This window comes from Mixophyes fleayi, chromosome 11, assembly GCF_038048845.1.
Source record: "Mixophyes fleayi isolate aMixFle1 chromosome 11, aMixFle1.hap1, whole genome shotgun sequence".
In the NCBI taxonomy this organism is placed as follows: Eukaryota; Metazoa; Chordata; class Amphibia; order Anura; family Limnodynastidae; genus Mixophyes; species Mixophyes fleayi.
The window spans coordinates 25,778,447-25,792,287 of NC_134412.1; the positions used below are offsets into that span (position 1 = coordinate 25,778,447).

The following is a 13,841-nucleotide window of genomic DNA, read 5'->3' on the forward strand; positions in this document are numbered from 1 at the left end:
TGTAAGTGTCAGTATTATCTGTCTATTGAGTTTTGTCTTTATTTTTTGTGTGTTAAGTGTTTTTTTTGTGTTGTGGGAGAGATGGAGTAAGAGAAGAGAGAGCGTGGCAACTTGGAGAAGGAGGATAGGCAGCAGGGTCAGGAAGAGGGACAGAAACTCAGGATGAATGTGATGAGGGAGGGCTAGATGAGGGTAGACAGTGTAAGGAACCCCTCCAGCCGGCACAACACAACCCGGAATCTACTCTACCAATCAGGTGTTCACTGGAGCCCCTGATGGTGGGGACAGACTGGGTCGCAGACTGACAGAGGGTCGTGAAGTGTGTACCGGCTGGGGAGAACCCAGGCAAGCGGAGTGAGGTCCACGCAGAGGTCAAGGGCCGGCAGCAGACAACAGTACCAGTAAACAAGCCGAGGTCAGGGGTCACAAGCGGATAGCAGAAACGGTAAACAGGCCAGAGATCAGGGTCACAGGATACACAAGCGAAGTCCAATTCAAAGCCAAGGGTCATACATGGGAAATCAGTAGAGGTTCAGAAGACAGGAACGGGAACAAGCAGGTCAGCAGACTGGAGAGCAGAAGCTATAACCGGCAATGAGGTAGCAGACCTCAATGCCTTAAGTACCAGTGGCCACCAATCAGAGCCTGGCTCTGAATTAGACACAGACCCTGCCTAACTAATGTGCAGCATTAATCAGCCCGCAGGCTAGAGATTGTGGTGAGCGCATGCGCCCGGCTTCCTCATTGCCGGGACGCAGCGCTGAAGCTTCTGAGCGTTGCCCCGGCAACGGCCGGGTTATGGCCGGAAATGACGTCCCGGTCGCCATAGCGACGGCCGGGACGCAGGTGAGTGAGTCGCGGCGGGGCTCGTAACAGTCAGCTTGGCAAAACCAAGTCTGGCAGAAATATATTCTTTAACCATGATGAAAATTGTATGTTTGTAAGGGCCATAATACCCTATTATGGGAACTCCAGTAAAACTCAAGAACCACCTATTCGCAGGAGTATGTAATAGTGTCAATGCAGTCGTGCCTTTAAAGAGATCAGTGAACCACTATCGGAAACATTTTACCGATAACAAAAGATGGCTAAAAGAGAAAATTGGCCAATAAAAAAGGTCTGATGCAACCACAAGTGATGACCCAGACCTGATCATGCAATATGCCAGCTATGAGTAAGAACTCGGCCAGATACTGCCAGCTTAGATCATAGACATTATAAAATAGAACTCCAGCACAGTAACATCATGAGTACAGCTATGACTTTAAACAAAAAATGTTTATTTTTTACAATTAAATACTTTAAGTAATCATGTTAAATGTACGTAGCAGAATAGTCCATGAATCTCAAACCTTTTAATTAACATAATAAACAGCTAATAATGTTCACAAATTAATATATTGCCCCATGCTTCCATCAACATCTTCTTCACAACCGGCCACCGGCCCACCACCGGCAACACAGGAGCCACCACCAATAACATAGCAAGCCTTAGATGAAGAAGTAGCAGGTGAGTCCACCTAAAAAAAAATGAAAACATTTTTGTCATTACTGTTATTGTGCTAAGCTTATTTTCCTCCTCCAAAAAAAATGGTACATATGTTGTGTTAAAATTGTACATAGTTATAAATATTTTCTCACTTATAGAACCACCCCACCAAATGGCAAACCCCACTGTACACCTGGGACATGATGAACAATGGATGAATGCACATGCATAGGTAAATGAGATCTTCACACTCGAGTTTGTGGACATTGCCTCTGGCCCACCTGAGCCTGAACCAACACAGACACACGAGCCTCCTGTCCATGAAGAGACTCCACCAACACCAACAAGCCCAGTAATTAACATGGCAGCTGCTATGTCAGAATCCAGAGAAACTCAAAATATATTTATGGAATTCCAAAGTCAACATATGGCAGTAAGGTACCTCGGTATAGAGACCACTGCACAACATGTTCGAACAAAGAAAAAATATTTTTAAAAGGCGCTGATTGAAAACCAAATCACATAAATGGAAGAACCAAAGACTAAGAATATTGGCAGCCTCTTATCAGGAATTATACATCTCCATAACAGGATCAACCAAATAAAAAAAAAAAACTAACATGTTGACAAAAAACAAGTCCATATGAGAGATGTTTTTTCATACAAATGGACTAATATTTTAATGCAAGACCAAAAATGAATATAAGAATCTAAACATTGCACACAATAAATTAGAAAATTGCATTCCCATATGCATTATGTTATAATACAACACAAAGGAGATTACAGTGTAAATAAAACAATAGTTTGTGTTATCAGTCCTAAACAACTAATTAACACTGAAATTGTTGCAAAGGTGGATGTATTAGATTCAACAGTTAATGACATGGATAAGTAATCGTTCACATAGTCAGCTTATATATTGGAGTCTCAGTAGATAATATCAAATCCAATAGAACTGGTACTCAATATTTAAATTAATTTGATTAACTGTATGCCCCTAGAAGGTTTATTATAGTCTCTACAGTGTAAGTGAACTTCGGGATAAAGTGTGTTGTACTGTCTGAAGTCTCCGCTGGCCACTGTAGGGAAACAAGTGGATCTGCAACAGAGTTCCATATTAGCTATCTCCATTTGGATAGCAAGATCATGGACACTTCAACGAGGAAGTCTGGATCAGGTGGTTTCCCACAGGTGTTATAAGCGGCTTTCAAACAAGCGGCACACTCCTATACTTCTTGGCTTAAGGAAGTTATGGTGTGCAGAGCAAATTACTTTGTAGAAAAGTGTAACAGCATTCCACCTGACGCGTTTCCCCACATAATAATGGCTTCACCATGCCCAGCATAGATTATTCATTAAAATAAATGGTTGCTACAATAAACGCATTGACCCAGTCAGTCATGGAGCTAAACATCAATTCCCTCAATCCAGCTTCCTAATTACACCACGATTTGCTGGCACACTTACCTAGTTTCCCCATTTCAGCAGAAACCAGTGTGCCCCGTACACCATCCACTTTTGGCCCAACTATTCCAAGGAGGAGTGGTGAATGCACATGGGAAGGGGGGGCACCGTAATGTCCCCAAGGGCAAGCCATGCCCTAAATTGTTAAGAAAAAATAGTGTTTATGTTACAGAACAACATATGTCTGTACATCTTTTTCACATCCACCTTAGAGATGCAACATGACTCTTTGTTGTCTTTCACCAATTTAATGGTCCAAATATTTTAATATTAAGTTAAATCTAGATCTATGTTATTTTTTGTTCACATACATTTAAAAAGAACAATAGAACGTGTTTGGATATCATTAGGTTATTTTTGCATCAACAGAGGCTGCATCTGTGTAGCAGGCTCTAACTATAGTTAGGCAATCCATCAGTATAGCGCACAAGCTCATTTACACTACACATACCAGGTTAAGGGTGTCACAGGTTGAGGCCACAGTTGCCTCCTCACAAATAAGCAATTAAATTAATGTTTTTTATATCTAAACACAAAACACCCACATGAAAAGTATGTGTCTTTTAGTCTTTGCCTCACCTGCCTCCCCAACTCTGTATTCTCCATATCTAATGATAGTCATGATGATGATGATAGTACAAGGACCCCTGCTTGCTTGTTATCGGCTGCAACAATATAAGATGTATTCTGCTGTAAAGCTATATTGTGTAGCAGACAAGAAACCAACACAATCTCTGTAACTTTTGCAGGGTCCTAGAGAAGCACACCACTAGATTTATAAAGGCACCCGAACCTGGACTTCAATAGTCCAAAGGTATGTGCTATCACACCCCAGTGGCAATATGAACAATTATACTTGTATTGTGCAGTAGTCTACAGATTCATCATCAGCCAGGAGTTGCAATCATATTCCGAATCACCTGCAATGACACACAGATAGCATCATCATTTTAGTTCAGATATATAGTAGGTAGAAGATGTTAAGCACATAAAACAAGATACACCTACAAGTAATGGTTGCTTTGCATACCCAGTAGCCATCCTTTTGGCATTTCCCCATCTCTCAAACTTCTCATAGAGGGAGATACTGACACGGGATATATGAGTCATGGCAGGACTCGGGATAGCCAAACACAACGCTCATCATATGCATGTTTCCATTGCAGACGTTCTGCACATTCATAAAGTGTTAATGATGCCTGTAGATGTATGCTTCAGCCTTGTCTCGAGGTAGTTTTGTGTGTGTGTGTAATGTATAGCTCCCAAGACATTAGGTAGTCCTGAGAGCCCATAGAAGTCTACCGTGAGGTCCCGCCACTGTTCCTCCCGACTGGGGAAGTAGATAGATCTGTTTGTCAATCTAGGTAGTGCACTTAACACTGAAGAAATTTGCCTTGAAAAGGTTGGCTGTGTAATGCCTACTACCTGAGAGACCACAGACTAAAAGGAGCCTGTAGCCATAAAGTGGACAGCGCACATTAATTTGTGCAGCTCAGGTAGTGCTTTGAAGCAGATTATAAAAGGCTCCAACCAGAGGCGGAACTAGCGATCTGTGGGCCCTGATGCAGGTAGAGGGGGGAGGGAACCGCAGCCACTGACCCTCTGCATCTGCGATGCAGCGGACCCCATTATCTCCATGGGCCCCGATGCACTGCACCAATGGTAGTTCCGGCACTGGCTCCAACTCAACTCTTACCTGCTCATGAAAATGTAGGAGGTTTATGCTGATAAGTCAAAACATTACCTCCTGATCTGCGAGGGTATCCAGGTCCATGCGCTGCCTATAAACCTGCTAAGGAATCCGTGGGACCTGGTTCTGGTGGTGTTCCTCCTGCTGCTCCTCAAACCTTCTTCTCCTCCCCTTTTCAGCTCCTCCTCCACAATACCAACCATATATTGCTTTACCGCATCCACCACGCTCCTGACAATCACCATCTTGACTCACCCACATTTGCAAAGTGGTTTTTGCCATTGAGGTCCGTAGAGGCCAATGAGCTGCGGTTTTCTCAACCTCACCTCTCACTATCACCTCATTTTGGATGGCACTTTTCTAGCGGATTTCCGATGAGGTGGTTTTTGAAATTGCTGGTTGGAAAATCTGACAATTCATAGTCTCATCAAGAAAAAAATCGGGTAATGTCATGTGGTGCTTTGTGGAATGGTGGATTTCCAGCAGAACTTAAATGGTTTTGACTTTAGAAAAAAAATATGGATGTAAAACTGCCACAAAAAACTCAGAGAAACCGTCATTTAACAAAACTGCACTTTGGAAAATGTCCCCCTAAACGTCAAATCGTAATATTTGGCCAGCAGGTTGAAAAACTTGACCTTCATGGCAGAGAATGCCAACATGATCTAATAATGCAGAAGTTGCTTGCGCAACCTCACCACCAGATATATCACACAATAAATCATACACAATAATAGAAGATCAACTACAACATGATGATGAAAGTCCAATAAAAAATTCCCTAAATCTACTTTATAGTATAAATGTGAGATTCTGACAAATAGGAAGATCTGAAAGACATGGCCTAATATTTCGAAATACCACAAAGACTGGGGTTTCTTTTTTCGTTTTTTTTATAGAAGTACCTGCACATCATTAAAGGGCGTATGATTCTGAATGATGCCATTTGTTCTGGGCATGTGCTTGAAGCATAACAATAACATTAGATGTAGCTTTTTTTCTAGTTTCTTACCGGAAATCAAGCTGGAGATAATTAGTGGCAATATTAACATTTTCAGCATCCGCATTAAAATATCTCCTGGAAAGGAGATCAGGATAAGAATGTTTCCATCCAGAGGTGGCAGCAATCGAAGGAGAGAGCCAAACAGAGATCCAAATATTACACCTAATAAAGAAATTGAGAAAACATTTTATGAAAATGGCACCAGATGCACAAATGAAGGGACAATATACTATAACAATACAATATAATTAATAGAGCTACAGCTGGATAAAACACATTGGGTCTCATGTAGATTTGGATTCATTGCACCCTGAATGTACTGTATGAAAAGACACAATGTGGATGTTCTGTCTGGTGCTTCATCAGCTGTAGAACAGTAGCATTTGCACCAGGCATTTGTAAGATGTGTAGATGTGCAGATGATGCTTACACCCCACGACAGCATAGAAATACAGCTTGACATTATTAATAGTAATAACATAATAATGTAATAAAGCATCATATACACAAGAGACAATGGGCCTGATTCATTAAGGAAAGTAAAGCAAAAGTAGGCCAGTAAGGCAAAACCATGTTGCCTTGGAGGGGGAGGAAAATTTTAAAATGTGGGGACAGATTTATAGTTGGGGTAGGGCATGTCCTAGATCAACTTTAAATGTCATTGTACAAATAAGCTATCTAGTATTGTGTGCTAGATGGAAAAGCAGACAGTATTTTCCTTGTGTGCAAAATAATAAACTAATTTGCACCCCTTGCATTGTAACATGGTTTTGTCCAAAATACTTGAGTAAAAAAACTTACTCAATTTTTTGCTTAACTTTCCATAATGAATCAGGTCTAATGTCTTTGGAGAGTTATTAATAAAAGCTTAAATAAGCTGAATTTTAATTAAAAAAAAAATTAATTACATACAAACACATATGCAAAGTAAATTAAATCCAAACATCTGTAGTTTTCCTGTAGTAATCCTAATGGAAATGACAATTAAATATTATGTGAATAGACAGTCAGGACTACATATAATTTAGCAGTGATGTTAATATTTTGAAGGTACTATTAGCTGCAGAGGTCAATCTGCCACCAGTCAGTAATAAGCGATTAGATAGACATCATTGACATGGAATATCGTTGTATCAGCCAACTAGCTCCTGCAACAGATAGACTTCCCGACAGGTGTAATCTGTTTGTATCAGTGCCAGAGAATTTGTGTATCTTTGTACTTCCGTGGGGATTGGGACCACTCCCTCTTCAGTACACTCGTTGGCAGCATAATGATTGATATTGAGCATAGGGAAGTGCGGATTCTCAATAGAAATTCTTTCAGGATGTAAACTGCCTCAAAATCTAAATCAGGCACATAGTATGTTGGTAGCCTGTTGTTTGTAGAAATTTAATATGTCCTTTAATGTTTACCTATTCTCTAGACACCTTCTATAAATTATTGCATAGGACCTTATTTTCACATTTTAATGATAATTTTGTCTCTTAGGGGCCTATTTATGAAACATAAATCCTCAGTTAAATCCCCGAAAACTGACGTTTAACTGCAAAATTGAGATTTATGCTCATTGCATTGCAGCAGATATCTCCCCATAACAGTGTATAAGAACTGCTCAGTAATGCTATTTACCACTATTTTATTTTCTATTTTTTCCTATGAAGCTGGTGTACATTAACACTGCTGTCAGCTCTGCTCTGAAGAGCATGTGTGGAGGGGTCATGTGATCTCTCCCTCTCACATGAATCCACTTTGTTAAATTCACTACGGTAGGTTTCTCTGTGCGCGTGTCCATGCTTTTTGGCCCCAGCTCTGCCCCTTACAGTAACATATCCTAAATCATTTTTACTTCTCATAGGACTCTTTCGATGTGGTAGACCAATCACTGTTTGGAAAAAACCTCTGTTGCGGTGAAACTGAAATTGGACAATTGAAACATAGACTTATATTTGGTTCCAGTTGTTACATGTGTAACACTCTTTTACTAGGAATTATTGAGCGGTTACTGCCTCTACCCGAATCTATACTACACTTAGGGTAAATACTAGAGATTTAAGTACATGGGGTGAATTGGGAAACGTTTCATCCTATCTGCATGTACTTGAAATTGTTTGGTCACAGTCATGTTCAAAGTTCAGCCAGCTTTTATGTTTTATTCTCCCATTGGACTAGAAAGACAGAAGAAATTCCTATTGGATGACAAATACCATTTTATTGTATAATAAAGATGGACTGAGGGATTGAGGAGTGTTTTAGTCTATGAAACTTTATTTTAAAATGTGTCTGTTTCATTTACTTGGTTGCCTATAGCAACCAATCAAATTCTAGCTTTCATTTATTTAGTACTTTCTACAAAATGACAGCTAGAATCTGATTGGTTGCTCTAGGCAACATCCCCACTTTTTCAAACCCGCAGCTTAGTAAATCTAGCCCTTGGTATCATGCCCACTGGTCTTAAGGACCCTGATCCATTATAGTGGAACCACTGTGGCACTACAGGGAACCCAATAAATATTATAAAACCACTCATTTTCTTTGCTTGCGATAACATGAACAGGTAAATAATTGAATGGCGTGTAGCTACAATTATATTGCACTTTTGCATGTGACGCACTATCCCGACTATAATGGGGATTTGAACAGGACACTTAGAGCCATTGCAAGGAAAACTTCTAGTTAGCAAAGCTTCAGGCTGTGAAAGAGATGTGCTTTGATTACTGTATACACTATCCATTTATCATTTCCACATTTACATATAGACAGCTCTTACTTGGAATTTAAAATAAGTATTTTCGTGCTTGTATTAATTCCACTTTAATTAGTACAATGATTGAACAAATAGCTTCAAGTTATAAAAAAACATTGTGCCAAATAAAAAATGTAAACTTTGTTCCTTCCACAAATGAAAACAGATGTTAGAGAATCGAATGTTTATCCAAATTAGGGAAAAAAAGTTTCACAATGTAGACATTTCTGCAGTCAGAGCCTGTTTCCTGTGACCAATGTACGATCTGATGCAAGAGGTAGGAAATAGTGAAGGGAAGTATGTGACAGCCGAGAAAGGGGATTATGATAGAGTTTAATTCTCTTTCTGCACAGCAATAAGATAAATAATGAAACACTAATGAGTTTCCACCAGCTTGTCATTTCCTTCCCACAAGCCAGAAGGCACATGAAACACATCTGTGAATGCCAACCTACCCTATTCTAATCCTCATGATGACATAGGAGTTATGAGAAAGGGAAAGTAAGATTTGGTGGAGTGAAATGGGTGAATCGGGGAGGGGGGGGGAGCTGGAAAAAGAAAGTGTAAGTGTCTGGCTTCTCTTAATGACAGCTGTGCTCTGCGTTGGGGATTTTAGAAATTTCTGCTACTATATTTTTACTTCCTATCTTACATAATTCTTAACACTCATTATTGCATGTGTAAACAATCATATAAATGGTCTGATGAAAAAATAACAAAAAAAAAATACAGCTACAGCTCCAGTTAATAATCTGTTCAATAATAATAGAAATGGAATCAGTGTCATGGATTCATCATCATCATCATCACCATTTATTTATATAGCGCCACTAATTCCGCAGCGCTGTACAGAGAACTCACTCACATCATGGATTGTATTATATAACCAAATCCAAATCCTGACTATCCTGTTCTGGGTTTTTTTTTCTCTTTAGGATTTATATAAATTTCCTACTGGCATATTTAAAATGTAATTATAACTTTAAAACTAAATATTTTACCTTTCAAAAATTGCTGTCATTGGCTGTATTGTACAGTATCCTAGTCTCCACTGGTGAACATTAGTACACATAGTACACATTGTACTGTTATATGTACTCAGCTAAAATAATTATCATCCAGAGGCGAAAACAGTAAACCGAGTTAACTCCGGTCTTCCAAATCCTTAAATATTGATTAATTTGCAATAATAGGCAATGTAATAAATTCAGATAATACTTAGAATCTATCTGAGGTTTTCAAGGCAGGTTACTATTTGTTAAATAGTAATACTATTTTGTTTTGATTACATATATAGGCATTTATATTGCCATGCAGCTGGTACCATACACAATTGTAAAGCGCTACGGAATATGTTGGCGCAATATAAATAAATGATGATGATGAATATGGGATATACCGAGTGCAGGCTTATTGCCAAGCAGCTGGTACCATATGTAATATGGAATATACCGAGCGCGGGCTTGTTTTTTATCTGGTTTTGTTTCAAAATATTGCCTTATTGACATAGCAGCTGTCCATTAAGCCTATTTAAGGCACATTTGGGTGTGGCTCACAAGCCAGCCCTTGCTAGATGTAAACCCCTATACCTGGGAGGTGAGTGCATCTGATTTTAACTGCATTTTAATGGTGTTTAAAGCATATAGGTCAGTGTAGGACTTGCATATATTGAGGTGCCCTTGACACTGGGATGCAGGCTTAAATGTTTTGATCAAAATATGAACTAATACCTCATGTTTTCATTTTGCTAGATACACACAGATATGCAGTGTAAAGGATAAGCACTGACAACTGTCTTTTTGTTTTGTATACTACTTGTTAAAGCCCATGAGAGCAAAACCATCATAGGCACAATTACTTGTTTTGGGACAGGCAAGGATATAGGGATGAGCATCTGTGTATATTACATTGTTTATTTTTCCCATCTAATAAATCGTGTTGATGTAAGGGACTTTGCAGTGGAAAACACGAGATGAACCATGGATAGATAGCAGGAAACTTCATCAGCTGAAACACAGGCTTTGAATTAAAGTAATCCTTACTTGAGACTGTACCTCAAATATTTATACATTAGTTCCTCTCAGACTAAGTATTAGTTTGTTTATTTTTTTATGCACAATTAACTAAAATTAAGCATTAAAGACATTATAGTCATTTCATGATGATACGCCCAAAGAAAGTATTTCCAGACACAAGTGGCCTGAGTCATTAAGTAAAGTAAGGCAAAAACATTAGTAAATTTTCTCCTGGACAAAACCATGTTACAATGCAAGGGGTGCATTGTAGTTTATTATTAGTTTGCACATAAGTTAAATACTGGCTGTTTTTCATGTAGCACGTGATAGGTTTATTTTTAAACTGAAATGTAAAGTTGACTTAGGACATGCCCTACCCCAACTATTACTCTGTCTTCACATTTTAAATTTAGATCCCCCTCCAATGCAACATTGTTTTGCCAAGGTGCAAAAGTACTTTTTTTTTTTTTTGCTTTACTTTCCTTAATGACTCAGTCCCAAAAAGTTTACATTTATGCATAGCAGCTGCTGTATATGTAAGGCAAGGTTTTTTTTTTAAAATCCTTTCAAAATGTGCTATATGTTTATCATGTATATAATAAAAATATTGGGTTTAATCGTTAATCATTGTGATTATGTACCATCCAGCAGATGTGCCCATGTAATTACATACAAACCACAGCAGAGTGCCCATAAAATTATACACAAACCCAGAGAGTAACCATCAAGTGATATATCAGTCCAGCAGAATTATACACAAGCACATCATAGTTTCGATAGCATTAGTTATCACTCTACTGGAGTACCCATACCATTATATCGGGTGCTCCAGTTTCCTCCCACACTCCAAAAACATACTAGTAGGTTAATTGGCTGCTATTAAATTGACCTTAGTCTCAGTCTGTGTGTGTATGTTAGGGAATCTAGACTGTAGCTTCAATGGGGCAGGAATTGATGAGAGTTCTCTGTAGAGCACTGCAAAATTAGAGGTGCTATGTATTTTTGTATTTTGATGTATTTTTGTGTAAATAAAAATTCTGGGGTCCATATTTGGTTATAAACCAGGTGCCCATGTTATTTATTATATGCCAGTAAATTAGAGATTCACGGGCACCTGGCCAAAAGACGAATGTCTTTTTACTTTTTGTTCCTTTCTAGACATTTTGGACACATTAAAGCTGGATGAAAGATGCTTTAAAATGGAATGAATTAACATCTATGCTACACATTTTCTCTCTGCATTGACATTTTTGTTCTTCTGTTTCCTTTGTAACATATTGTATTTTTTAATCCATTCATCAATTAAATTGTGATTAAACATGTGCAGTCATCATTGCTTTGCACAAAGAGGGCTTCACAGGCAAGGATATTACTGCTAGTAAGACTGCACCTAAATCAACCATTTATCAGATCATCAAGAACTTCAAGGAGAGAAGTTTAATAGTTGTGAAGAAAGCTTCAGGGAACCCAAGAACGTCCAGCAAGCACCAGTATCATCTTCTAAAGTTGTTTCAGCTCCAGTATTGGGGCACCACCAGTGCAGAGCTTGCTCAGGAATGGCAGCAGGCAGGTGTGAGTGCATCTGCACGCACAGTGAGGTGAAGACTTTTGAAGGATGGCCTGGTGTCAAGAACGCAAGCAAAGAAGCCACTTTTCTCCAGGAAAAACATCAGGGACAGATTGATATTCTGCAAAAGGTACAGGGATTGGACTGCTGAGGACTGGGGTAAAATCATTTTCTCTGATGAATCCCCTTTCAGATTGTTTGGGGCATCCTGTTTGTCCGGAGAAGGAAAGGTGAGAGCTACCAATAAGTCCTGTGTCATGCCAACAGTAAAGCATCCTGAGATCATTCATGTGTGGGGTTGCTTCTTAGCCAAGGGAGTAGGCTCATTCACAATATTGCCTATGAACACAGCCATGAATAAAGAATGGTACCAAAACATCCTCCAAGAGCAATTTCTCCAACAATCCAAGAACAGTTTGGTGATGAACAATGACTTTTCCAGCATGATGGAGCACCTTGCCATAAAGCAAAAGTGATAACTAAGTGGCTCGGGGATCAAAACATCGAAATTTTGGGTCCATAGCCAGGAAACTCCCCAGACCTCAATCCCATTGAGAACTTGTGGGCAATCCTAAAGAGGCGGGTGGACAAACAAAAACTCACAAATTCTGACAAACTCCAAACATTGATTAGGCAAGAATGATCGGCCATCAGTCAGTATGTGGCCGAGAAGTTGATTGACAGCATTCCAGGGCGAAATGCTGAAGTCTTCAAAAAGAAGGGTCAACACTGCAAATATTGACTCTTTGCATAAACTTAATGTAATTGCCAATAAAATCCTTTGACACTAATGAAATGCTTGTAATTTTATTTCAGTATACTATAGAAACATCTGACAAAAAGGTCTAAAAACACTGAAGCTGCAAACTTTGTGAAAAATAATATTTGTGTCATTCTCCAAACTTTTGGCATGTACTGTACAACCTATAAAAGCATGATGCCAAGACCAGAAGATCCAGAGGCGGCTCAAACCTCAAGTGGTAAGAGGGATGGACACTCACGATGCAGAAAATTGGGCAGAGGAGGGTAAGCAATTGTGGCTTTCCCTAAGTTACCACAGGGCCCAGACAAGGTCAAACTTGTGATGTTTGTCATGGAGATAGTAGGTAATATATTGCATGCAGGCAATATGCCAGACGTAATTTTAAAGAGCCAGCACCGTAGGAGGGTCAGGGTTCTTCCAGTGATTAGCGATTAAAGACGGGAAAGATGATTTCAATCAATCAGCTATAAATGGAAGAGATCATACCCTTGGAAAGTATATCCTTTCAAATGATGTTTTAAAGAGTTGTGGGGGTTCGTCTAATCTCCTGCCTGCTCAAATGACTGGCTATCCCCATGCTTTATTTATGTTCCCCTTTGTCGCCTATTTAATTTCTTCTGTTTATTATTACATTATTATAACATTATCTATGCCATTATCTGTCCTTCTCTGCCCCATGTATCCTGTCTTTCCCCCCCTTTCCTCATTGCTTACGCTTGTTTGGCCCATGTTACTATTGCCTACTCTCTTTCTCTGTCTCTTCTTTACTTAACCTGTGTTATATATAATAACCCTCACTGTCTGTGTCCCTGATTGTCTCCATTATCTGCCCCATAACTGTTGTCTGCCCTCTTTCTAACTTTCTAATTAACATATAGTTAACTGACCCATGACGGTTGTTCTTGTTTGTTCTTTTTCATGCTTCACCAACCCCTATCCTCTTGTGTACCTATGTGCATCATCAGAAATGATGTGTAAAGCTTACTGTTCCCTACTTATCCCGTACTGTGAGGTGCAGACATATCCGCCAGGTCAGTTCACGGAGTGTCCCTTAGTATTACTACAATAATCTACAGTATTATTCTAATGCTGACAATACGGGA

General features: G+C 39.2%; 1 protein-coding gene across 1 annotated transcript in view; it reads right to left on the reverse strand.

Annotated features, from left to right (window-relative positions):
* Positions 1 to 13,841, reverse strand: part of LOC142107330 (excitatory amino acid transporter 2-like) — a 152,507-nt gene that overhangs the window by 51,607 nt on the left and 87,059 nt on the right. Inside the window, exon 3 of the mRNA XM_075190703.1 lies at positions 5,659 to 5,811. Coding sequence (XP_075046804.1) covers positions 5,659 to 5,811 — 153 coding nt within the window. The remainder of the gene's footprint in view (positions 1 to 5,658; positions 5,812 to 13,841) is intronic.